Source organism: Prionailurus viverrinus, unplaced genomic scaffold, assembly GCF_022837055.1.
Source record: "Prionailurus viverrinus isolate Anna unplaced genomic scaffold, UM_Priviv_1.0 scaffold_35, whole genome shotgun sequence".
Lineage (NCBI taxonomy): Eukaryota > Metazoa > Chordata > Mammalia > Carnivora > Felidae > Prionailurus > Prionailurus viverrinus.
In genome coordinates this window covers 3,048,261-3,070,561 of record NW_025927605.1, presented here as the reverse complement: position 1 = coordinate 3,070,561, position 22,301 = coordinate 3,048,261, and the positions used below count along the sequence as shown (strand labels likewise).

At 57.3% G+C, this 22,301-nt stretch overlaps 2 protein-coding genes across 2 annotated transcripts; one reads left to right on the top strand and one right to left on the bottom strand.

Annotated features, from left to right (window-relative positions):
* Positions 1 to 4,302: 4,302 nt before the first annotated feature.
* P3H4 (prolyl 3-hydroxylase family member 4 (inactive)) lies at positions 4,303 to 10,636 on the bottom strand. The gene is made up of 8 exons (XM_047845901.1): positions 10,091 to 10,636; positions 9,582 to 9,734; positions 9,284 to 9,455; positions 8,483 to 8,611; positions 7,407 to 7,552; positions 6,676 to 6,759; positions 5,061 to 5,205; positions 4,303 to 4,746 (listed from the first exon to the last, which is right to left on the bottom strand). Exons 1-8 carry the CDS (start codon positions 10,568 to 10,570, stop codon positions 4,724 to 4,726), a joined length of 1,332 nt encoding a protein of 443 aa, XP_047701857.1. The 5' UTR covers positions 10,571 to 10,636; the 3' UTR covers positions 4,303 to 4,723.
* Positions 10,637 to 11,669: 1,033 nt separating this feature from the next.
* Positions 11,670 to 21,307, top strand: FKBP10 (FKBP prolyl isomerase 10). Its single transcript, XM_047845900.1, has 10 exons — positions 11,670 to 12,002; positions 16,133 to 16,278; positions 16,718 to 16,907; positions 17,027 to 17,172; positions 17,563 to 17,752; positions 17,908 to 18,053; positions 18,783 to 18,975; positions 19,389 to 19,531; positions 19,732 to 19,895; positions 20,245 to 21,307. The coding sequence occupies exons 1-10, from the start codon at positions 11,758 to 11,760 to the stop codon at positions 20,428 to 20,430; spliced, it is 1,749 nt and encodes a 582-aa protein (XP_047701856.1). The 5' UTR covers positions 11,670 to 11,757; the 3' UTR covers positions 20,431 to 21,307.
* The last annotated feature ends 994 nt before the right edge of the window (positions 21,308 to 22,301 follow it).

The following is a 22,301-nucleotide window of genomic DNA, read 5'->3' as shown; positions in this document are numbered from 1 at the left end:
GCTTTTAATGGGATGTCCTTCATGGCCACGAGGCCTCTAAAAGGCCCCCTGCTCTCCACACCACCACGGCCAGGGAGAGAGACCAGACTCACCACTAAGACTGGCTGAACCTTGCTCCTTCCCGGCTTCCTCCAGGAAGGCCACCAGGATTTGACCAAGTGGTCAAGGGAAAAGGAGGGCATCTCACGTGGCCACTCCTTACTTTGCTCCAGGAACATAGCATCCCATTCTTCTAAAAGAAAAGATAAGGGGCGCCTGGGTAGCTCAGTGGTTAAGCCTCTGACTCTTGATTTCCTTTCAGGTCATGATTTCCTGGTCCTGGTATCAAACCCTGTGCTGGAGCCTGCTTAAGAGTCTCCCTTTCCCTCCCCCTCTGCCCCTCCCTTGCTAGTGCACACACTCTCAAAAAATAAAAATAAAAACAGATATATAAATAAATAATAGGAAAGGTGAAAAAGGTGACCCCAAATAGAAAACGTTAAGTTCTCTTGGACTTTGGGAGTGACTTACCTTAGTGAGTTCTTCCCAGATTCAGAGGATTAAGGTGGGGTGTGTATGAAAAAGCAGGTTGTCCTCCCCCTTACCTCAGTTTCCCCACCTGAGTCATGGGTATGAGAGGCGCTCCCACCCCAAGGGCTGTTTAGGGGACAGAAGAGATGCTATCCAGGTGCCCTGGCGCCAAGTGGGACCCAGGCAGGTGGTGGTTACAGGTGACGTGTCCGCAGGTCGGCCCGGGGTTTGGGCCGGGGCTGGCTCTGGTGGGTAGCCTGGGGCCCCAACATATTCCCACCTCATCCTCGAGCCATCTTGGGGCCAAGCCAGCCTTCTAGCCTCAGTGGGCCTCGGTTTCCCCATCCATGAAGGTAGGGCCATCTGCCAGGGCTGTCCTTGGAGAGGAGCTGCAAGACCTGGATGAAGAGCCCAGAATAGGGAAGCTGCAGGGAGGTGGGGGCGCTCGGGCCCCGCGGCTGCCGGGACTTCTGTCAGGTTACGCTGTTGGTACCAGTGCCAACTGGACACGGCCTTCCGCCACAGGGAGTCACTCTCTGTCCCCAGGGGGATCCTACTCTCCCAGAGAAAGGAGAACACCAGGGTGAGACTTTACGAGCCGATTCTCAGGACACCTGGAGGGCTCAGTCAGTTAAGCATCTGACTTCGGCTCAGGTCATGATCTCCTGGTTCATGGGTTCAAGCCTCATATCGGGCTCTGTGCGGACAGCTCAGAGCCTGGAGCCTGCTTCGGATTCTGTCTCCCTCTCTCTGCCCCTCCCCTGCTCACGCTCTGTCTCTCTGCCTCTCAAAAACAAATAAAAGCATTTTTTTTAATTAAAAAAAAAAAAGAACTGTTTCTCAAACCTAAGGGGGGAATTTTTTCCATTGGAATTCACTGGAATTTTGGAAGAGCCTTGGGACTTTCCCCCTGCATTGGCCGTGACTTCTCAGCATTCAAGACCCCCAAGAGTCTGTACCCGGGCTCCCTAACGTGGGCCCAATTACCAGGAGCTGACAATGGTGGGGGAGGGGGCAGGCTCAGGAATCCAGGCTGGGACGCAGAACCTGACCGCCTGCTCTTCCTTCCCCCTCCTTCCCGGAAGCCCTCGTCTCCCTCCGTGGGCTGCAGCAATGTGGGGGCTTTGTCCACACATCTCGCCCCAAAGCCGACACCTTTCTCTTTCTCTGAGCAGCACTGATTTGGGGGAGAACAGTTTCAAACCCAGCTCAGCCACCACTCAACTTAAGGAACCTTGGACAAGTTGCTTCTCATTCCTCAGCCTCACCTGTAGCACAAGGGAATTGCTATCTATGTCACAAGACTGTTTTGAGCACCTGCTGAGTGCCCAGCACGTGGTGGGCACTTGCTACATCGTAGCAGTGATGCTTGCCTTAGGATGGGGTCTTTCCGGGTCTGGGCACCTCTGTGGCATCTGTCTGGCCCTACTGTGTGAGGTCATCATCCCCCGTGCCTTTTTGGCCTTCCCTAACCTTCTACCCATTATACTACAGATGCTATGACTGATGAGGTGCTGGGTGGGGTGGTGGGGGGTAGGGTAAGGAGGGAACAGGTGAGACAGATGGGGAGGAGGCGAGGGCATCCCCACGGGGTGGGGTTGGGAGAATGGGCTGGAGGGCCCACGCTGGGACTCGGTCTCACCGGTTTGGGGAGCTGGCCTGGCAATGGGGAGACGCTGGCATCAGGGAGAGGCGGGAGGGGCTGGTGGCTGCCTAGGAAAGGAGAGCTGAGTAAGGGACACGGGGCTACAGGGCCTGGGCAACAGCCTGGACGTGGGGGGAGCATCTAGGCAGGAGCTGGGGACATCCCCGTCACACCCGCACTCTGTCTCGCCACCACATGCTCAGAGAAGCCACTCGCAGACGCACACTTAGACACACACAACACACGTCTTAAATGGCCACCTCTCAGGTCTCCCCTTCCCTCCTACCCAGCTCTATTTTCCTGTCTTGATTTATCAGACTAGTCATGTAACTTATTTATTATAACACCTATTGCTTATTGCATAGCTCCCTGCTGGAACATAAGCTCCATGAAGGCAGGGTGCTTGGTCTGCTTGGCCCACTCTTACAGTGGGCTGCTAAGCCCAGCAACCTACAGTGGGCTTAGCACATACTAGGTGCTCAATAAATATGTGCTGAGGGGCACCTGGGTGGCTCAGTCGGTTGAGCGTCCAATTCCTGATTTCGGTTCAGGTCATGATCTCATGGTTTATGAGATCGAGCCCCGTGTTGGGCTCTGTGCTGACAGTGTGGAGTCTGCTTGGAATTCTCTCTCCCTTTCTCCGCCCCTACCCCACTTGTGCATGCTCTCTCTCTCAAAATAAATAAACTTAAAACAAATAAACGTGTGCTGAGTGAGCAAACCCCTCTAGAAACACATTCATGAATGTGCACGCTCATGTGCAGAAATACAGTCACCCCCCAAACTGCCAGATATTCTCAGACACAGGTACACAGGCTCACAGGCTCACACCCAGACCCACACATCCACGCAGCACACAAGACACAGACCTTCTCGCTCCTGAACACACACCCTTTCAGACTCACACCCAGCTGTCCAGATTCCAAAGCTCCTACTCACAGCAGGCACGCTCCAGCGCATCCCAGCTCCCCTCCTCCGCAGTGCCAGCCCCAAGGGCAGCCCCTCCCAGAACCAGGGGGCGGGGCCTCGGTGGAAGCTGACAGCACAGCAGCTAGAAAGGGGTGGGGCGGGGCAGGGCCACCCTGGCACCCGGGAGCTCTGAGGAGACGCTGCCACTTTAGACCCACCTACGTGGAGAGAAGGGAGTGAGGTCACCGGTGCCCTCAGCCTTGACCCAGCCCTGCTGCAGCCCGACTCTGGCCTTTCTGTCTTTGTCTCCACCAAAGACCCAGGGGAGGGGTTTGGGGTGAGGCAGAGAGTCCTCCCGGGCACAGAGATGGGCAGGGCCCAGAACAGGTCCCCTGGCCCATCAGTAGGGAAGGCAGGGGTGTGGGCAGTGAGAACTGGGCCTTCCCAGCATCAGCTCCACCCTCCAGTAGCAAAAGAAGCCTCCTACAGCACCTTGCCCCCCGGGGCGGCCTGAAACATGGGGAATCGGGCAGAACTGTTACCTGCTGTGTCCTGGCCCAGGGTCCCTCTCCAGAGAGGCCCTTTTTGCCCCCACCTTCCCACTGTGGAACATGAGGAGGACGCTGGTGAGTCACAGCGCCGAACAGCCACCTGAAATCATCCTTACCTCTGCACCTCAGGACTCTCTGCCCCCCTGGAGCTGAAGCAAGATTGGGCAAGAGGATCTGGCAGTCCCAATGCCACCATTAGGTCTCATGTTATCAGACTGTGTCCTTAGAGCCCCTCTGGCTGTTCCGATGGAGCCCCAACCTCTGCTGAGGAATGGGAGAATGGGCACACAGCAAGGCAGGGCTTGCTCGCTCAGACCCTAGAGAACCTGGGTCAGTAAATGCCTGAAAGTAAAAACCGGAAGTAAATGTCCTTAGCCCCCTCCCAACGCTCACCACACTCCCTGAGGGGAAGTAATGCTGGACTAGGAAAATACAGCACAACCCATGTTAGAAATCTGAAACCATCTTCCAGGGACCAGGAAAGGAACTGTGTGCTCACGCCCCCTGGTGGCAGATCTGCAATTGCACTCTGCTCTCACAACCACCCAGGGTCCCCCCGAGGCCAAAACTGTGCCTTTGGCCCCCTCGCCCACCACTTATTTACAGATGAGGGGAGATGGACGCAGAGGGAGGCAAGGAAGGATCTGCACCCTCAGCCCAGGGGAGCCTGGAACCCAGGTGCTGCAATTCATTCAACAAGAAACTTTTATTGAGCACCCACTGCCAGCGTGCCAGAAACCACTGGACTCCTGGTCCAGTGCTCTTCGTGACACTGGCTGCCCCTCTGCTGTCTCTGAAATTCAGGCTGAGACCCCAACTTGGAGGAGCAGGAACCTTCTTCAGGAGACTGTCCGGGTGAGGAGAGCCCTGGGGAGGAGGAAGGGCCATCAGCAGCTGTAGCACCACCAACTTGGGGTCCAGAGACCCAGAGAGGAGACAGGAGGGACCCGGGGAGCAGCGCTCACAGGTGGGACCGGATGGGGCCTGGTCAGCTATGTCCATTTTACGTTTTTAATAAATAGTTCTTGCTGCTGCCCAGGCTGGTAAGGGTGGTCCCATTGGGCCCAGGCTTCCCCAGCAATTCAGGGGTGCAAGGGTAGCTCTCTTCTCATGCTAGTTCAGGCTCCAGCTCTGAAAAGGAAAGGAGGGAGCATCAGGTTAGTCCCCCCACCCACTCCCAAAGAGCATCTGGGGGCTGTCCTGGGGGCAAGGGGGCAGGCAGGAGCGAGGCTCCCTAGGACAGGTCTCAGCTGGTCCCGGCTCTGAGAAGGATGCCACCCCCTCACACACAAAGTGGGACAGGGGTGGCTAATAGGCTAGAAGCCCCCCGAGGCGGGAGGTCCTGGCGCTCCGACTGCCTCTGCAGCCCAGTGTGTGGATCCTTCTGTGGCCAACCTCCATCCCAGGTCGCATCCCCACCCTCCACCCCGACTCGAGTCACTGACCGGCCTCCGCCTCATCACCCTTGGCATCCGGTTCCTGCCACCAGTCAGCATAGATGCCCTCCTCGTAGTCCCCCTCCCCCTCGAACTCGGCATCGGATGGGGGATCCTTGGGCTCCACAGGCGGCACTGTCTCTTCCAGCTCCATCTACAGCAGCCCCGGGGTAGGAAAAGAAAGGAGGTCACAGCAGGCACAAACCCAGACCGGCTCCCTTCCTGGCCGAGGGGCCCCCCATCCCATCTCAGCCCCCAAAGCCCCTCCTTCCCCAGTCTCAAGATCCCACACAGGACTGATCTGAGGGTTTCTCCCACAAGGTCCCATTCCCAAACTGCCACTCCCCGCACCGATGTATGGGGCTCCCCCGACAGAGAGTCAATGTTAGCGTGAGCACTGCTTTCTCCAAGGCCATCCTTTTAAGCATAAATTCCATAGCCATAGCGGATGCTGCTACTCCCTGCATGCTGTCTGCTCATGCAATTTCTTGGCCAGAAACACGGTTGCCCCCCCACCCCCACCCCGTGCCTGGATCGCTCTCGTTGACTCACCAATGCCAGGCATCAGCTCCAGGATTCAGCCATGGCCGATGACCCTGGCTGGATCTGGAGCCCTCCTCTGGTGCCCCGTGCTGACCTCTCCCGAGCACTGTTTGTGCCTCCCCAACTAGACTGTGAGCTGCTTGAGAAGGGGACTGTACCTTTTCATCAACTTACCCCAGCCCCACACACTGTCTGGCAAACAGCAGGCCACAAATAAGTGTAATAAAAATGGCCACCATCCACTGAGCACCTGCTCTGGGTCAGCTCTGGGGAAGATGCTTTCCATACTTGATCTCATTTCACGGTCACCACAATGCTGTGACACCGGCATCACCCTCCCCATTCGAGATGCAGGAACCGAAGTTCAAGAGCTACCTGAGACTTGCCTGGAGGCTGCCCAGCTGGTAAGCAGAGGGGCCAAGTCTGGCTGTCACCAAAGCCGGGGTGCAAACAGCGTAGCCCCTCCCCCATGCGTGATGAGTGGGGGCACGGGTGAGTGAACAAAGTGGGGGATGGAAAAATAAATAAGCGCCGAGCAGCCACACCTCACAGAAATTTGGACTCCCAAACCCTCATTCAGGATCAAGGGATCACACTTCAGTCCTTCCTTCCTGGCACCGGCATTCATTCATTCACCGGTTCATTCAAACTCAGTTTCCCGGTGCCAGCTCTGGGGCAGGCACTGTGGAAAAGCTGGGAATAACCTGGCCCCCCATCCCAAAGCACGAGCCTCTGAGAGACTGGCTGGAGAAGGGATGGATCAGGGCTGCAAGTAACTCCAGGGCCAGGGAGGCACAGAGGGTCACAGTTGGTGTTGCAAGCCCAGAAGGCAGAGCCAGAACATGCAGGGAGGGCTTCCCGGAGGAGCTCCACTTGGGCTGGGCTGGGGGAGTTATGTGGCAACATTCAGACACGCAGAGAAGGAGAGCATGAGAACACTGAGTGGGGAGCAAAGAGCAGGTATAGATAAGGAGCAGCTGACTGCCCCCGGAGGTAGGGCCGAGCTTTGGCACAGAGGCCCTCCAGGAAGAGATCAAGGGTCCCCGCCATGGCCCAGCCTAGAGAGCAGGTGGCCACTTACCTCATCATCTGGCTGCAGGTACATATGTGCGAACTCCAGCAGTTCCCGAAGCTCCGCTGTCTGATTGTGGTAGAGCGTGGCCTCCTGAGAGGAAGGGGGGGAAAGTGAGGTAAGCCAGAGCCTGCCACCAGATGGTAGAGGAGCCAAGTTGGGATCTGGGTCCCCCCCCCCCCCCCCCCCGCACGCTTTTTCAGCTCAACGAGCAAGGAACAGGTATCAGTCACATGCTGACTGAAAAATCATAGCTGTTTGGAGAGGTTAGGGAGGATTGGGAGGGCTCTGTTAGAAAGAGCTCTTTAATCGATTAGCAATGTCTGCCACTAGTAAGGAAATCAAGGGTGGCACCATGTGCCCCATGGCTGCCAGTCTTGCCCTAGATTCCCGGGGGGTTTCCTTAGTGTGTCCAAGCTAGGGAGTCCCTGGGAAGGAGGGCAAAAGCCAGCAGTGAGAGTGGTGAGGGTGGGGAGGGGAGCAGGTGGTAATGGACGGGTATTTTTGCACCTCCCACAGCCTGGGCGCTGTGCTACCATTGTGTAGGTGAGGCAACATATTCAGCAAGGATCAGTAATGTTCCCAGGCCCGTTCAGCGGGTGGGGCTGGCTTTGAACCCAGGACTCCAATCACCACCCATAGTCTTTCTTTTCACTTCCCACCCTGCCTTCCAAAGAAGCCAGAATTTTTTTTTTTTTTAAACCACCTGTCCCAAGAGTGACTCCAAAGGCAGTGCCCACCTCCCGGGGCTGGAAGTCCTCCTCCTCCAGGCCCCAGCGAGCCCGGTGGAAGCGGTAATACACCAGGTTCTGCTGCATGACACTGTCGTCAGGGTCGAAGAGCATGTAGCTGGCGGCGCTGCGGGCGGCCTGGCGCACGTCATTCACTGCGGGCAGGACAGGAGTGAGGAGTAGCCCCCGCACTTCCCCGCCTTCAGGGACAAGCCCTTCCTAGACCGTCCCCCTTTCTCACTTCAGTCCAGTGCTCCTGGCTCCCCAGCTGTCCCCCCCGCCCCCCACAGTATCTTTTGGCCCCTTCACCCCACCCAAATGATAATGCAAGCTAGAATGTACTGGGCACTTACCACGTGCCAAGCCCGTGTAACTCATTTAAGCCTCACCATTATCATCATCCCCAATATACAGACAAGAAATCTGAGGTACAGAGAGGTTAGGTAAACTGCTCAAGCTCATACAGCTGGAGAATAATGGCACTTGAGAATGAAAGCCCAGCAGCCTTGCCCTCAACCTCTTCACCAACGGACCCATGAATGGTCTCCTGGCCCCTTGGTCCTTAGCTCCTCCACTCCAACTCCAGCCTCCATCTGAATTTTGGCAGCTCTGCATGGCAAGAACTCTGGAGTTCGTCAATCCCGGCCCCCGTGGATGCCAGGCTCTCCCCCAGACGAGGAGAGCCATAAATCCTGGCGCTACTTTTCATTGGCCATGTGACTAATGGCCCCTTGAGCTCTATGAGCCTCAGTTTCCTCATCTGAAAAATGGGTCCCGTAATGTCAGCTGCAGGGGATGGGTGAAAGCACCAAGTGAGATCAACAGATGTGGTAGGCCTTTGTAAACTGTCGACTGTGGTGGAGTCGTTGGCTACCCATTTACCCAAGAGGTTTCTGAATTCTCCTAAGGTTGCTCTTTGTTCCTTCCCCTCCTCTCACCTGTTTGCCACCCCCAGCCTTCCCTGCCATCACGCAGGGTCCTCACATATGAGGGACGGCTCCCCACGACCCTGTAAAACTCTCAGGGCAATGCTTTCTCTTCCCCCGCCCCCCCCCCCCCCATCCCAAGCCCACCAGGATGCTCACACTTGTAGTAGGCAAACTGCAGGTAATGATACATGGTGGCCACGAACTTCTCCACGAAATAGCCGCCCACGTTGGGGGTCAAGTTGGCCTCACAGTCCACCTTGCACTGCAGGGACTCTGCAAAGAGATCTAGGGGGTGGGAGGCAGTGGTGAGGAGCTGGTGCCTGCCCAGCCGATGCCACCACAGGAGATAATGCCAGTAAAGACTTGGCTCAGGATACAAAGGGCAGTGCTGAGGGCAACTACTGTGGCCTGGGCCACCTTACCACCCCCGCAGCTCACCCCCACCCCAAAACCGGAGGGAGTTGGGGCATTCTGAGGCAGATGAGGTTTGGAGGTGGGAAGCCTAGGTAGAGAAGCTCAGGAGAGTTCTTTCTGTCCCCGCTGAGGTACCCCGTGCTCAGGGATCCCTAACCAGGTGCGATTTCTGGCCACAAACTGCCTTCTGCACACACCTGCTGGGCTGTTTCTGTACACATGACCACGGCACCTTTGCACCTGTACTGCCCTCCGCCTGAGGCCTGTGAAACCAACGTCCTCAGGCCTTTTTGGGATGTCACCACCTCTCTGCACCAACGCCTAGCACCTTGGACACTCAGGACTGTAGCCTTTCTCACTGAATGAAGGCTCCCAGGGCAGGGATAACACCTTACTTCTGTGCACCTCCCAAGAACCTCCTGGGTGCTCCATACACGCGTATGGGATGAATACTTACACGTTAAGAGGCCTTAGGAGCGCTGGGAAGCAGGGCCCTGTGGGTGAGAGGGTCACCCACAGGGATCTGGAGGGGGAGGGGAATACCTGCTATGGCAGGGTAGAAGTCCTTGAAGTCCACCTGCTCGTGGGCCCCCTCACAGCCAGCCAGACACCGGGCAAAGACGGCCAGGTACTCAGCCAGGGCCCGCTCCATGTCCTCGGTGCTGCTGCGGAAGTCTCCGCTGTTGTAGAGCTTCACGGCCCTGAGGAACACCGCCTAGAGGGGTGCGTCAGAGGGGTCAGGGAGACCCCCAACACCTCCCCTCCGGTACAAGCCCCACGGGGGGCGGGGGAACGGTGGTCAGGAAGGAGCGTCAGGGCCAGCCCTACCCCTCCAGCCCACCTCATAGGGCTGAGCCTCCAAGTCCGTGAAGGGCTCCTCGGCGGCGTCCAGCAGCCCCCGGTAGTAGCTGAGATACTTGGCGGTTAGCTCGTGCTTCGGGTTCCTCTGGAGGAAGGTGTAGGCCGCGGCCGCCGCCTTCTCCAGCCGGTTAGCCTGCGGGACAGGGACAGAGAGGGTCGGAAGGGCCAGAGATTGAAGCCCTGAGTGCACAAGAGGGCTTGGCTGTCCTTGGTTGTGCGATCGATGCTGCTCCGAGACCGGACGGAACCAGATGCCGGCTCCGAACGACGCGCCCCAGCTGCGCCCAGGAGACGAGGCGGGACAGGGGGGGGCCAGGGGCGAGGGGCACCCGGCCTAGGGGGGCGAGATGGGACGGTGGCTCCAGGACCGGGGGCGCGGCGGGGCTGGAGGAGGGCGAGGCAGGGCGGGAGGATCCGGGACTGGGGGAGCCCGGGTGGGGCCGGTGGGTCGCGGGGGTGGGGGGTGGGGGCGCAGGGGAAGGCACCCACCTTGAACAGCGCGTAGTGCAGGTATTGGTAGGGCAGGCGGCTCTGGAAGTCGCGCAGCAGCTGCCGCGGCGGGTAGGGCACCTGGAAGGCGGGCAGCGTCCGCTTGCAGCGCCGCAGACAGGCGGCGCGTTCCAGGACGTGGCCGAAGAGCCGCAGCTCGCGGGCCCACTCGTCGCCGCGGCCGCCGTCGGGGCCGGGCTCGGGCCCCGGGAAGGAGGCCGCGGGCGGCGCAGGGCCGCTGCAGTTGGCGTGGCAGAAGGCCTCGCTGTCCCGCAGCAGCCGGTGCAGCCGCAGCGCCGCCTCGAGGTAGCGCGCGCTCTCGCGCCAGCTCTCGCCCTCGTACTGCTCGAGCGCGTGCCCGTAGGCCGCGGCCAGGGGCATCAGGTCCTCGGGCGGGAAGCCCCGGAAGCTGTACTTCTCGTACTGCCCCGCGGCGCTGCCCAGCAGCAGCCACAACAGCCCCCACGCCGCCCGCCCCATGGCCGCGCCGCGCCGGCCGGCTCTCCCCGGCCGAGGAGGCGTCCAGGCCGCGCGGGCGGGCGGGGGCGCCGAGGGGGCCGGGCGGGGCGCCCGCTGGGTCTTAGCGCCCGGCAGCGACGGCAGGAGGGCGGAGTCGAGGTCTGGGTCAGCTCTCCCGAGGGGCACGGGGCCCACCGGGGCCCTGAGGCCCCTACGTTGGCCGACCTCCTGCCCTTTGGTGTGTGTGTGGGGGGGGTGGGGTGGGGTCTTCCCCTTGAAAGAAGGTAAGTGGGTGGAGGAACGCTTCCCGCAGGGAAGGGGACCCGCAAAGCCTCTCCCCACGCAAAGACAGTCCCCCACCTTAAGATCAAGACATTGAGGGAGCGCCGCCTCCACCACTCTGCCCAAACCTTGGCATCTGGTCTTCTTTCCATTACGGAGTCCCTCCTGCTCCTTCTCCGCCCCTAGCCCTGAAGCAGTCACTTCTAGTGTCCCTCCGCTCCAGTCCGCGACACGGAGGCGCACTCCTGGTTTCACCCCGCACACATCACTCTCGCTGCCGCCCACCTATGTCCATCCCCGCGCGGGATCGTCCTGACTGTCCAGCTTTTGCGGGACCACGCAGCTCGATCCTGGAGAGGCCATCGCTGAGACAGTGGGGATGTGGGGGGGGGGGTACTGAGACACCCCCTCAGATTCTGGAGCCTCACCAGCCACCTGGAGAGGCCTAGAATTGGGGGGGAGGCCAACGAAAGAAACAAGGGATACTTCAGTCCGGCTTTAGGACCCAGGGGTTCGGGAAAAAAAGACACTGAACTTTTTTTTCTTTTTTTTTTCTTTCTTTCTTTTTTTTTTCTTTTAATGGGGGTCAGCTCCAACTTCTCCGCTTTCCCGAACCTCCCTCCCAGGCTGAGGCCCCAGGACGCTGAGCCCCGGGAGATAGGGAGGGGGGATCTGGATCTGGAGTTCTTTGTGGTGCATTCCTGGACTCCTACACTCAGCCTTGCCCCCTCCTCCCATTCCACCCTCCGTCCTCCGCCCCGCCAGCTCTTTCTCCCCTGCCCCCATTCCACGTGGACTAGCCAGGGCGGGGGTGGGGACCAAGGACAGGAAGGGGGGGAGCCAGCTCCGGGAGGAGGGGGAAAGGAGGTTGTCGGCGGCGACTCCCTCGCTCGCCCTCACTGCCGGCGGTCCCAGCTCCAGGCGCTATGTTCCGCACGGTGCCCCCCAGCCGCACCTTCCTCCGGCTCCCCCTGCTGCAGTTGTTGCTGCTGCTGGTACAGGCAGTGGGGAGGGGGCTGGGCCGTGCTAGCCCGGCCGGGGGCCCCCTGGAAGATGTAGTCATCGAAAGGTACCACATCCCCAGGACCTGTCCCCGGGAAGTGCAGATGGGGGACTTTGTTCGCTACCACTACAACGGCACTTTCGAGGATGGCAAGAAGTTTGACTCCAGGTAACGGGTTGGGTGCCCTCAGACTCGCCCCTCCCCTTGGGGCCAGGCTGTCTCTATCCTGGGGATCCCTAATTGCCCTTTGAGGATGTGTCTGCATCCCCTACTTACTCCATGATCTCCTAAACCCTAACACAGCACCCTGAGGCTGGGGGCTCCCAGACATCCATCTTCCCAAAGATTTCCCTGCCCTTAATTTCAAACCCTCACCTCTTCTTTAAGAGGACCCCAGTTTCTTTCACAACAAACTCCCCACATTCCCCAAAGTGTTTGATGATCAGGGTGAACTGCTCTATTTACTCAACAGTGCTTTATTTAAAGACATGGCAGGGAGGAGGTTCTGGTCCCCAGCGTTGGGGGGAAGGGCATGGTCCCTGATGCATGTGAATCCTCCAGTGGTCTCAGCCTGGGACCCCCTCCCTTTCCACCCGGGCTGAATCCCTTCTGGTTCCAGCCCCAGGTTTCAGTGCCTTTGTAACCAGAGAAGAGTCAATAGAACTTTTTTGGAGGCGGTGGGGGTTATAAGCAACCAGCATGTTAAAGAAGGGTGAACATTGTAAGACAGCAGGATGGATCTAGGAGTGTAGGGCATAGCTCCGTGTGGGACAGATAGGGACCCTATCTGTCTACGTGTCACATGGCTGGGCATTGCCCCCCTGGGCTCCCGGAGGGTTCTCGTACCTCCCTCTCTGGGTCTCCCTGCACCACCGCCCCCCCACCTCCCTCCATCTTAGCTCTATCAGGCCAGTGCTGCCACCCATCTTGCCAGGCTTGGGGTTTGAAGGATGGGGTTCTGATCCGATCAGGCCTTTTAGTCTGCTCTGGCAAGTCACTTTTGTTGGTGGGGGCAGGGCAGGGCTGTTCGGTTAAACCTCAGGTCCCAGTCACACCGCATCCTTAGAAGTCAGTCCCTCTTAGACCCTTTCCCAAAGCACACAACTCAGCCCACGGGAAATTAGCTTCCATGGCTTTGGAAGGCAGGCAGTGTGTTAAGAACTTGAACTCCAGAGTCCAAGACCTTGGGTTCAAATCCAGCCAATGACCGTGGACAAGGAATTAGGCCTCTTTAAGCCTCATGTTCCTTATCTGAAAAAATGGAGATGAAAAACAATCCGGAAAATTAAGTCCTCCCTTCCTAAGGCAGATAATAGGGCTTAAGCAAGATGATGAATGAAAGAACTTCACATAGTGCCTGCAAATACCAAGGCAAGTTCAGGGAACATTAGATTAGCCTTGACTCTGGGGAGGACTGGGTGCCCTTATCATGTTTAACTGGTAGGAACTTTGTGCAGTGCTTGGGCCCTCACAAGAGCACCGTGAAGGAAGCAGCTTAGTGGGCAGAATGAGGTGTGGACAGTGGCCAGAAGCACCGCCCAAGCCAGGGAGGGGTTGGGAGCAGGGGATGACTTCCTTGGTGGGACTCTAGGAGCCAGACTGGCCCCAGTTTGTGCAGTGCTGAGCTTGGAAGACTTTCCTAACCCCTTAACCCCTTTGATCAAAATGAAAATCTCTCAGGGCGCCTGGCTGGCTCAGTCAAAAGAACATGCATCTCTTGATCTTGGAGTCATGAGTTCGAGCCCCATGTTGGAGGTAAAGATTACTAAATAAATAAATAAATAAATAAATAAATAAATACATAAACTTGAAAAAAAATAAAATAATTTAGGGGTGCCTGGGTCAGTTAAACATCCAACTTCGGCTCAGGTCATAATCTCATGGTTCGGTTCTTTTTTTTTTTTTTTTAACGTTTATTTATTTTTGAGACAGAGACAGACAGGGCATGAACAGGGGAGGGGCAGAGAGAGAGAGAGACACAGAATCCGAAACAGGCTCCAGGCTCCGAGCTGTCAGCACAGAGCCTGACGCGGGGCTCGAACTCACGGACCGTGAGATCATGACCTGAGCCGAAGTCGGACGCTTAACTGACCGAGCCACCCAGGCGCCCCTCAGTTCTTTTTTTTAATGTTTCTTTTTTTTTTTTTTTTTTTTTTTTTTTTTTTTTCATTTTTGAGAAAGAGAGAGAGAGCCCAAACGGGGGAGGGGCAGACAGAGAGGGAGACAGGATTTGAAGCAGGCTCTGTGCTGAGAGCCTGTCGCTGTGGCTGGGCTCCACCTCACGAATCATGAGATCATGACCTGAGCCGAAGTCAGAGGCTTAACCGACTGAGCCACCCAGGCGCCCCTCTTGGTTCAGTTCTTGCAGAGCCCTCTTCGGATCTTCTGTCTCCCTCTCTCTCTGCCCCTCCTCTTCTCCACTCCCCCACTCTCACGTGTGCATGTTCTCTTGAAAATAAACAATTAAAACAGTAAAAAATAAAATAATAGAAACAAATTTTAGGGGCACCTGGGTGGCTCAGTTCATTGAGCATCCAACTTGGGTTCAGGTCATGATCTCGAGGTTCGTGAGTTCAAGCCCCATGTTGGGCTCTATGTTGACAGCTCGGAGCCTGGAACCTGCTTCAGATTCTGTCTCCCTTGATCTCTCTGCCCCTCCCCCATCTGTGCGCACTTTCTCAAAAATAAATAAACATTAAAAAAATTGTTTTAAACACAAATCTCCCATCCTCCCTTAACTTCTGAAAACTTAAAACTGTAGCTAAAAGCAAATAAAAGCCTGGTGTGCCTGGGTGGCTCAGTTAGTTGAGCTTCTGACTCTTGATTTGGGCTCAGGTCATGATTCCAGGGTTGTGGGATCAAGCCCCACATCAGGTTCTGCACTGAGCATGGAACCTGCTTGAGAGTCTCTCTCTCTCTCTCTCTCTCTCTCTCTCTCTCTCTCTCCCTCTGCCCCTCTCCCTAGCTCTCTCTCTCTAAAATTAAAAAAAAAAAAGCCAATAAAAGTCAAGAGATACAGGGGCGCCTGGGTGGCTCAGTCAGTTGGGCGACCGACTTCAGCTCAGGTCATGATCTCACAGTCTGTGAGTTCGAGCCCTGCATTGGGCTCTGCTGACAGCTTGGAGCCTGGAGCCTGTTTCAGATTCTGTGTCTCCCTCTCTCTCTGACCCTCCCCCAGTTCATGCTCTGTCTCTCTATGTCTCAAAAATAAATAAACGTCAAATAAAAAAAAAATTAAAAAAAAAAAGTCAAGAGATACAAACTTCCAATTATAAAATAAATAAGTCATGGGGATATAATGTATAGAAAATAGTATTGTATTAACTTTGGACAGTGACAGATGTTAACTACACTTATTACACAATAAGTATGATCTCGTATGTAAATGTCAAATCACTTTGTTGTACACCTGAAACTAAATCTTGTATGTCGATTATACTGCAACAAAAAGTAATAAATAGAAGTAAAATAAAATAAAAATGAAAGCCATGGCAATTTTAGAACAGGCCTTTCCAAAATTGGAAACCAATCCCTACCCTCACTCAGCTCTGTTTCCCCCTCCTTTCCCTGGAAAAGCCATTGGTGCAGTGGCACAAACATGGAGTTGAGCAGACTGCATATTAGCTGTGTGACCTTGGGCAAGTCATTCAGTCTCTTGTCTCAATTTTTGTCATAAGAAAAATGAAAACAGGGACCCCCTGGGTGGCTCAGCTGGTTAAGCGTTCAACTTCAGCTCAGGTCATGACTCGTCTGTCAGCCTGGAGCCCACTTCCGATCCTCTGTCTCCCCCTCTCTGCCCTCCCCTGCACACGCTGTCTCTCAAAAATAAATGTAAAATTTTTTTTCAGAACAAGGAAAACAGTAATGCCCATTTCACAGGGGAAAGGATTAAGTAGGTGATTGTAAAACAGGCTAAGCATTTATCTGGCACATCGTAAATGCTCAATAAATGCTTCCTTCCCCTTTAGCACCCCTTTGCTGTCGGCAGATGGTGGTAGCTCCCGGGCCTGCACAGCCCTCCCCTATCCCGGGCAAATAAAAGCTCCTGGCCTCCTGGGGGACTCCTCTTGTGTAACAGCCCATCCTGTTAAGGTGGGGGTCATGGCTGACCTAGGGGGAGGCATGAAGGCGAGACAGAAGCATGTGGACCTACACCTGTGATAGGGAGGGGGCTTGAGTGTGTGTGTGTGTGTGTGTGCACGCGCGTGTGTGTGTGCGTGCACGCGTGCGTGCACCTGTGCATGTATGCGATCAAGGCCCGAGGCCAGTGTCTCCCATCTGTTTCCGCTCTCCCCCAGCTATGACCGAAGCACCTTAGTGGCCATCGTGGTGGGCGTGGGGCGCCTCATCACCGGCATGGACCGAGGCCTCATGGGCATGTGTGTCAACGAGCGGCGACGCCTCATTGTGCCTCCCCACCTGGGCTACGGCAGCATCGGTGTGGGTGAGAAGGGTCGGGGCACCCGCACGGGGATGGAGGAGACAGGAGTCAGAATCGAGGACCCCAGGGCCAGAAAACTGAAGCGCAGAGCAGGAGAGAGACTTGCCCCAGGTCACACTGAATATGCAGTGTGGATAGTGGCAGGTCTGGGACTAGAATTTCAGTCCCCTGGCCCTGGAGTCGGGGGAAAGGCGATGACAGGGCCCTGGGTGGGATCCAAGCTTGACTAGGGAGAAGGGGCACTAGGAGTGGTGGAGGGAGGGGCCAAGCTGGACATTCAAACGTCCATTCCACCCACCACCCTGGGGCTGCAGCAAATGTGGTACCGCCTCTGATACAAGGTAAGGGCCGGAGGGAGTCCTGGGGCCCTAGGGACCGTGGCATGGCGAGGGGTCTGGGGGAGCTGCACCGAACGTGAGCTGTGGCTGCTGGACCCTCACAGCGGGGCTCATTCCCCCGGATGCCACCCTGTACTTCGATGTGGTCCTGCTGGATGTGTGGAACAAGGCAGACACTGTGCAGGTGAGCACCTTGCTGCACCCAGCCCACTGTCCCCGCACGGTCCAGGACAGCGACTTTGTCCGCTACCACTACAATGGCACGCTGCTGGATGGCACTGCCTTTGACACCAGGTGAGGGCTGGAGGGAGTCCTGGGGGGCCGGGGACTGTGTGGCATGATGTGGAGGGTGTCCGGGTCCCATCCGGCCTCTCCCATCTCCAGCAGCATCACTTCTACCTCATTCTCTGCAGCTACAGTAGGGGCGGCACTTATGACACCTACATCGGCTCTGGCTGGCTGATCAAGGGCATGGATCAGGGGCTGCTGGGCATGTGTCCTGGAGAGAGAAGAAAGATCATCATCCCTCCGTTCCTGGCCTATGGCGAGAAAGGCTATGGTGAGGGCAGACAGAGACTCGGGGATTCCTCAGAAGAGGGCTGCCGTATACAGTTATTCAGGTTGTGTACTGCACAAGGGCACTCAGCCAAGGAGGCAAGTAGGGTAGGGGTGAAATCTAGCTCTTGGTGGTGATCTCACTAAGAAGGGGTGCTTTATTCTGATTCACACAATCATTTAGGATGGGCTGGTGGTGGCCCGGGGGAAAATCCAGCTCACGCCTTACAGGGAGAGCAAGAAACAGGGCTGCTGAGGGTATGGAAAGGTCTCTGGAGAGCAGAATTAGCACCTTTTTACAGGGTGCCCACATGGGCCTTCCTGAGTCAAGAAGGAGCCCTGGTTTGCTCTCCAGTTGTACCACTTGTATGGTTCAAGTCTATCCCTTCCCCAGGGACTGTGATCCCCCCACAGGCCTCCCTGGTCTTCCACGTGCTACTGATTGATGTCCACAATCCGAAGGACACCGTCCAGCTGGAGACACTGGAGCTACCTCCTGGCTGCGTCCGGAGAGCTGTGGCTGGAGACTTCATGCGTTACCACTACAATGGCTCACTGATGGACGGCACCCTCTTTGATTCCAGGTGTGTGGTTGGTGGTGGGGAGGCGGGAGGAAGGCCGAAGAAGCTGAGGCAGGATCTGGGGTCACCTGGGCTGCAGCTGGAGGTGGCTCCATCCTGCCTGGAAGGGCAGGGGCCCCTTTGACCCCCTGGCCCGCCCTCCCCGCCCTGTATTGCAGCTACTCCCGCAACCACACCTACAACACCTATGTGGGGCGGGGCTACATCATCCCAGGGATGGACCAGGGGCTGCAGGGCGCCTGCATGGGGGAGCGCCGGAGGATCACCATACCCCCCCACCTCGCCTATGGGGAGAACGGGACTGGTAGGCATGTCCCTGTGCTCGCGGTCACCGCCTCGGCAGCTCCACAGATTGCTCCCCCACCTCCCCAGCACAGGGCCGGTCCAGCCACCGCTCTGCCCCTCTCACCTCGAAACCCATCACCCACCCACCTTCTGCCACACAGACTCCATCCTTTTCTCCAGGGGCCCTCCCCTCACTTCTCCCTTCAATCCTGGAGAAGGGCAGCCGACTCCTGAGCTGGGGAGGCGGGGGTGGCTATGGGAGGACAGAAACAGTGTAGCCCTAGGAAGCAAAGAAACCTGGACTTGACTTATGCTAACTAACTTGGATGTAAATTGAAAAATAAATAAGTTATTAATAAAAAAGAGAAAAGGAAGAAAAAGATGATTGAAAAAGGAAAAGAAAAAAAAAAAGAAAGAAAGAAAGCACCTGGACTTGAGACCCAGCTCTGCTGGAAGCCTCAGTGTCCTCACCTGTAAAATGGGACTAAGGACATTGACCAACAGGGTAAGTTACTGGGAGGTTGCGAGATGATGTGTGTAAAGGGCTTTCTAACTGGCATGGCCCTCCCCTCCCCTCCCCTGCCCCTCGCCCCCACAAGAGGTACTGAAGAAGAATTGACCCTGGGGACGAACACCCCATCCCATCCTCGTTGGAAAACACAGGGCGGGGAAGGTCTAGGGGCCTCCGTGGAGGCCTGAGCAGCCCCTCCTGGATTCTGAGCCGATCCACTCCCCGTTCTGGCCCCAGGAGACAAGATCCCTGGCTCCGCGGTGCTGATCTTTGACGTCCACGTCATTGACTTCCACAACCCTGAGGATCCAGTGGAAATCAAGATACTGTCCCGGCCCCCTGAGACCTGCAACGAGACCGCCAAGTCTGGGGACTATGTTCGCTACCACTACAACTGCTCCCTGCTGGATGGCACCAAGCTCTTCTCCTCGTGGGTCCGGGGCGGGGCCAGGGCTGGGCAGGTGGGTGGGCCCAGGCGTGGGGAGTCCCCCAGCACCTCCACTCGTGCTTCCCCCATAAGTTCCCATCCAGCGAGCGTGGGGTGGGGCACGAGGAGCTGAGACTCTTTACTGGCGGGACTGGAAGGGTGAGGCTGGCAGTCTGGAGGTCTGTTTGTGGGGGGGAAACCAAAGCAGGGAGAGGGGAGCCCTCCAGGCTACACTTCAGGGGCAGCGGCAAGACGGGGAGGGCGCCCCATCTCTGAACTGTCGGTCCCACGCTCTGCTGTGTGGGGCGGGCACCAGAAGTGACTGGGAAACGGGGAGGGCCGGGCTCGCTGGGGTGTGAACCTGCCTGGGACGAGGATGGGTGCTGAACTGGGAATCTGCTCTCCCCCCACCCCAGCCACGACTACGGGGACCCCCAGGAGGCTACTCTGGGGGCCAATAAGGTGATCGAAGGCCTGGACACGGGCCTGCAGGGCATGTGTGTGGGAGAGAGGCGGCAGCTCGTGGTGCCCCCGCACCTGGCGCACGGAGAGAGCGGAGGTGAGGGGCAGACTGGTCCTTTGCCCCCGCCCGCCTTGGGCCTGGGCGGTTGGTGGGAGGAGTGAGGGAAGCCTTCCCAATGGTTCTGTAAACATCCCGTGTGCCCAGTAGGGGAAACTGAGGCATGTGGGCTAGGGAGCACACTGGGCTCAGACCCTGGCCTGATCGGGACGCTTTCCTTCTGTCCTCCCTCCCTCCAGCCCGGGGTGTCCCGGGCAGCGCAGTGCTGCTGTTTGAGGTGGAGCTGGTGTCTCGGGAGGAGGGGCTGCCCACCGGCTACCTGTTTGTGTGGCACGAGGACCCTCCTGTCAACCTGTTTGAAGGCCTGGACCTCAACAAGGATGGCGAGGTCCCCCCGGAGGAGGTGGGTGAGGAGCTCACTCCGTGCGGTCACCCCAACAGAAACCACCACCCCGTGTGGTGGCATGAAGCAAACACAGTCTACGTCTGTTGTCCTGTCTGTGCCTGTTTCTGCCCTTGCGCTGGGTCACTGCGCCTTAGGTCCCCTGTCCCTGCCTCTTCTTCATGCAACCCACCCCACCCCCCCAATGCTGCCTGTCCTCCACACCCACCCTCTGCCTGGCCCCCAGCACCTGCTCTTCTCTCCTCTGTGCCTCCCTGTGCCCCAGGGCCTTTCCCAAGGCCACCCACCGCCACTCAGGCGAGACCCTCACCCCCCTCTCCCCTCTCCCCTCGGCTGTCTTGGCTCCTAGTTCTCCGCCTTCATCAAAGCTCAAGTCAGTGAGGGCAAAGGACGCCTCATGCCTGGGCAGGACCCAGAGAAGACCATAGCAGACATGTTCCAGAACCAGGACCGCAACCAGGATGGCAAGATCACTGTCGAGGAGCTCAAACTGAAGTCAGACGAAGACCAGGAGCGAGTCCATGAGGAGCTCTGAAGGGCAGGGGCCTGGGCCCAAATGCAAAGGCCCACTTCTCGGGGGGGTGGGGGGACAGTGGGCGGTGGCGCTGACCTTCCAAGGGTCACCCTCCCCTGTGCTGGCATGTTGGCTGGGAGCATCTAAAAAGTGGTCAGAGATGACTCTGGTCTTGCCACCAGCCCGAGAGTAAAATCTACAGCACAGACCTCTATTCAGGTTTTCTCTTCCCACCCCACACCCCTCACTTACAAGTTTTGGAGTCACAAAGCCAACCCGGTGATTGGTGGAGTCTAGGGGCTGGATGCGGCCACTGCTGGCCCCTCACCCATACCTCCCCTCCGCATCACCATACAATGAACACGGCCAGCCGAGCTCACCATTTCATTTCCCCAAGCTTCCCTTTTAGCTGTACTTTTCCTTGCCGTCCCCAAGCACGCCCCTACAGCCCCCATTTCTGTGTCGAAGCGGCTCCCAGGAGCATGAACCAGGACTGTCCAGACCCTCAGCCTTCCTCTCTCAGCTCTGGCTGGCTTCTAGGAAGGGCCTCCCCCCTTACCTGTTCCCCCACACCTATCCCATCCCCCCTCACTACATCCAGTAGCGGCTGAAGGCCCCTGGGGTGCTGCAGTCAGGGCTGGGTTTGCGTTGCCTTTCATCCCTAAGGAAGGCTGCTTTCTCGAAAGGGACAGAGAACCGGAAGAGTACGAAGGGTAACTACTGGGATGGGTCTTAGGGCCATGAAATCCTTGGGAAATCCTGGTTTCAGGGCAGAGTTGAACTTGGAAGAGGGGCTCGTTTGGGGTGAGAGGGGAGTGGACAGAGCTCTGCACACTCGAAAGGCTAAATTGGTGTCAGATCCCTTTCTCCTTTGTGCCAAATAAAAGACTAAACCAAACACCTCAGGCTGTGCTCTTTCCTTGTGTGTATGGCGGGGAGGCCCTCCGACCCAAAGATTGGGGAAGAAAGGGGAACAAAGCGGGCCGTCTCTTCATACCTCATCAGCTCAAGATACTGTGTCCCTCGGTCTCAGCCTCCTGCCTCCTGAGGCCTAACCGGGGCCCTCCCCAAGGAAAGGGACCCCCAGTCTGCCGGAGGGAGGGTGCAGAGTGGGCATCTACAAAGGGGCCTGCCAGGAAGGTGTGGAGAGATGATCCGGGTCTCCTAACCATCCCAGCTGAACAAAGAGGCGGTCCCTGACCTCAAACATGACTCAGGGGTTAGATCAAACCGCACAGGTCAGAATCCTCTCTTCCATGTAAACTGGTTCCAGTACTCAGCTATCCCCACCTCTCCTTGCTCCTGGCGGCCAGCCTTTCCCACCTGCCGGATCCACCCTCCTGCCTAAAGGAAACGTAACAGAGTTGCAGTCTGCAGGCCATCTGCCCCTCACCTGCCTGGCTGGACTCTGGCCAGTGCAACAAAAATGACCTGAGCCAAGAGAGGACGGGGGAGCAGGGGAAGCTTGGGAGAGAAAAAGTTGGTGCTGGACTCCCTGGACCGACCTATCCCCACAAGCACCTGTTTCTTTTTTTTTTTTTTTTTCAACGTTTATTTATTTTTGGGACAGAGAGAGACAGAGCATGAACGGGGGAGGGGCAGAGAGAGAGGGAGACACAGAATCGGAAACAGGCTCCAGGCTCTGAGCCATCAGCCCAGAGCCTGACGCGGGGCTTGAACTCACGGACCGCGAGATCGTGACCTGGCTGAAGTCGGACGCTCAACCGACTGCGCCACCCAGGCGCCCCAAGCACCTGTTTCTTATCCAGCACCCTGAGACACATGACTTTTCCCATGGCCAGTAATAGACACTCCCGGACCCAAAGCATCCAGAAGGCACCTCCGGATCTGACGGTGGCTACAGATCTGGCCTTGCATGGTAACCGCCCCCT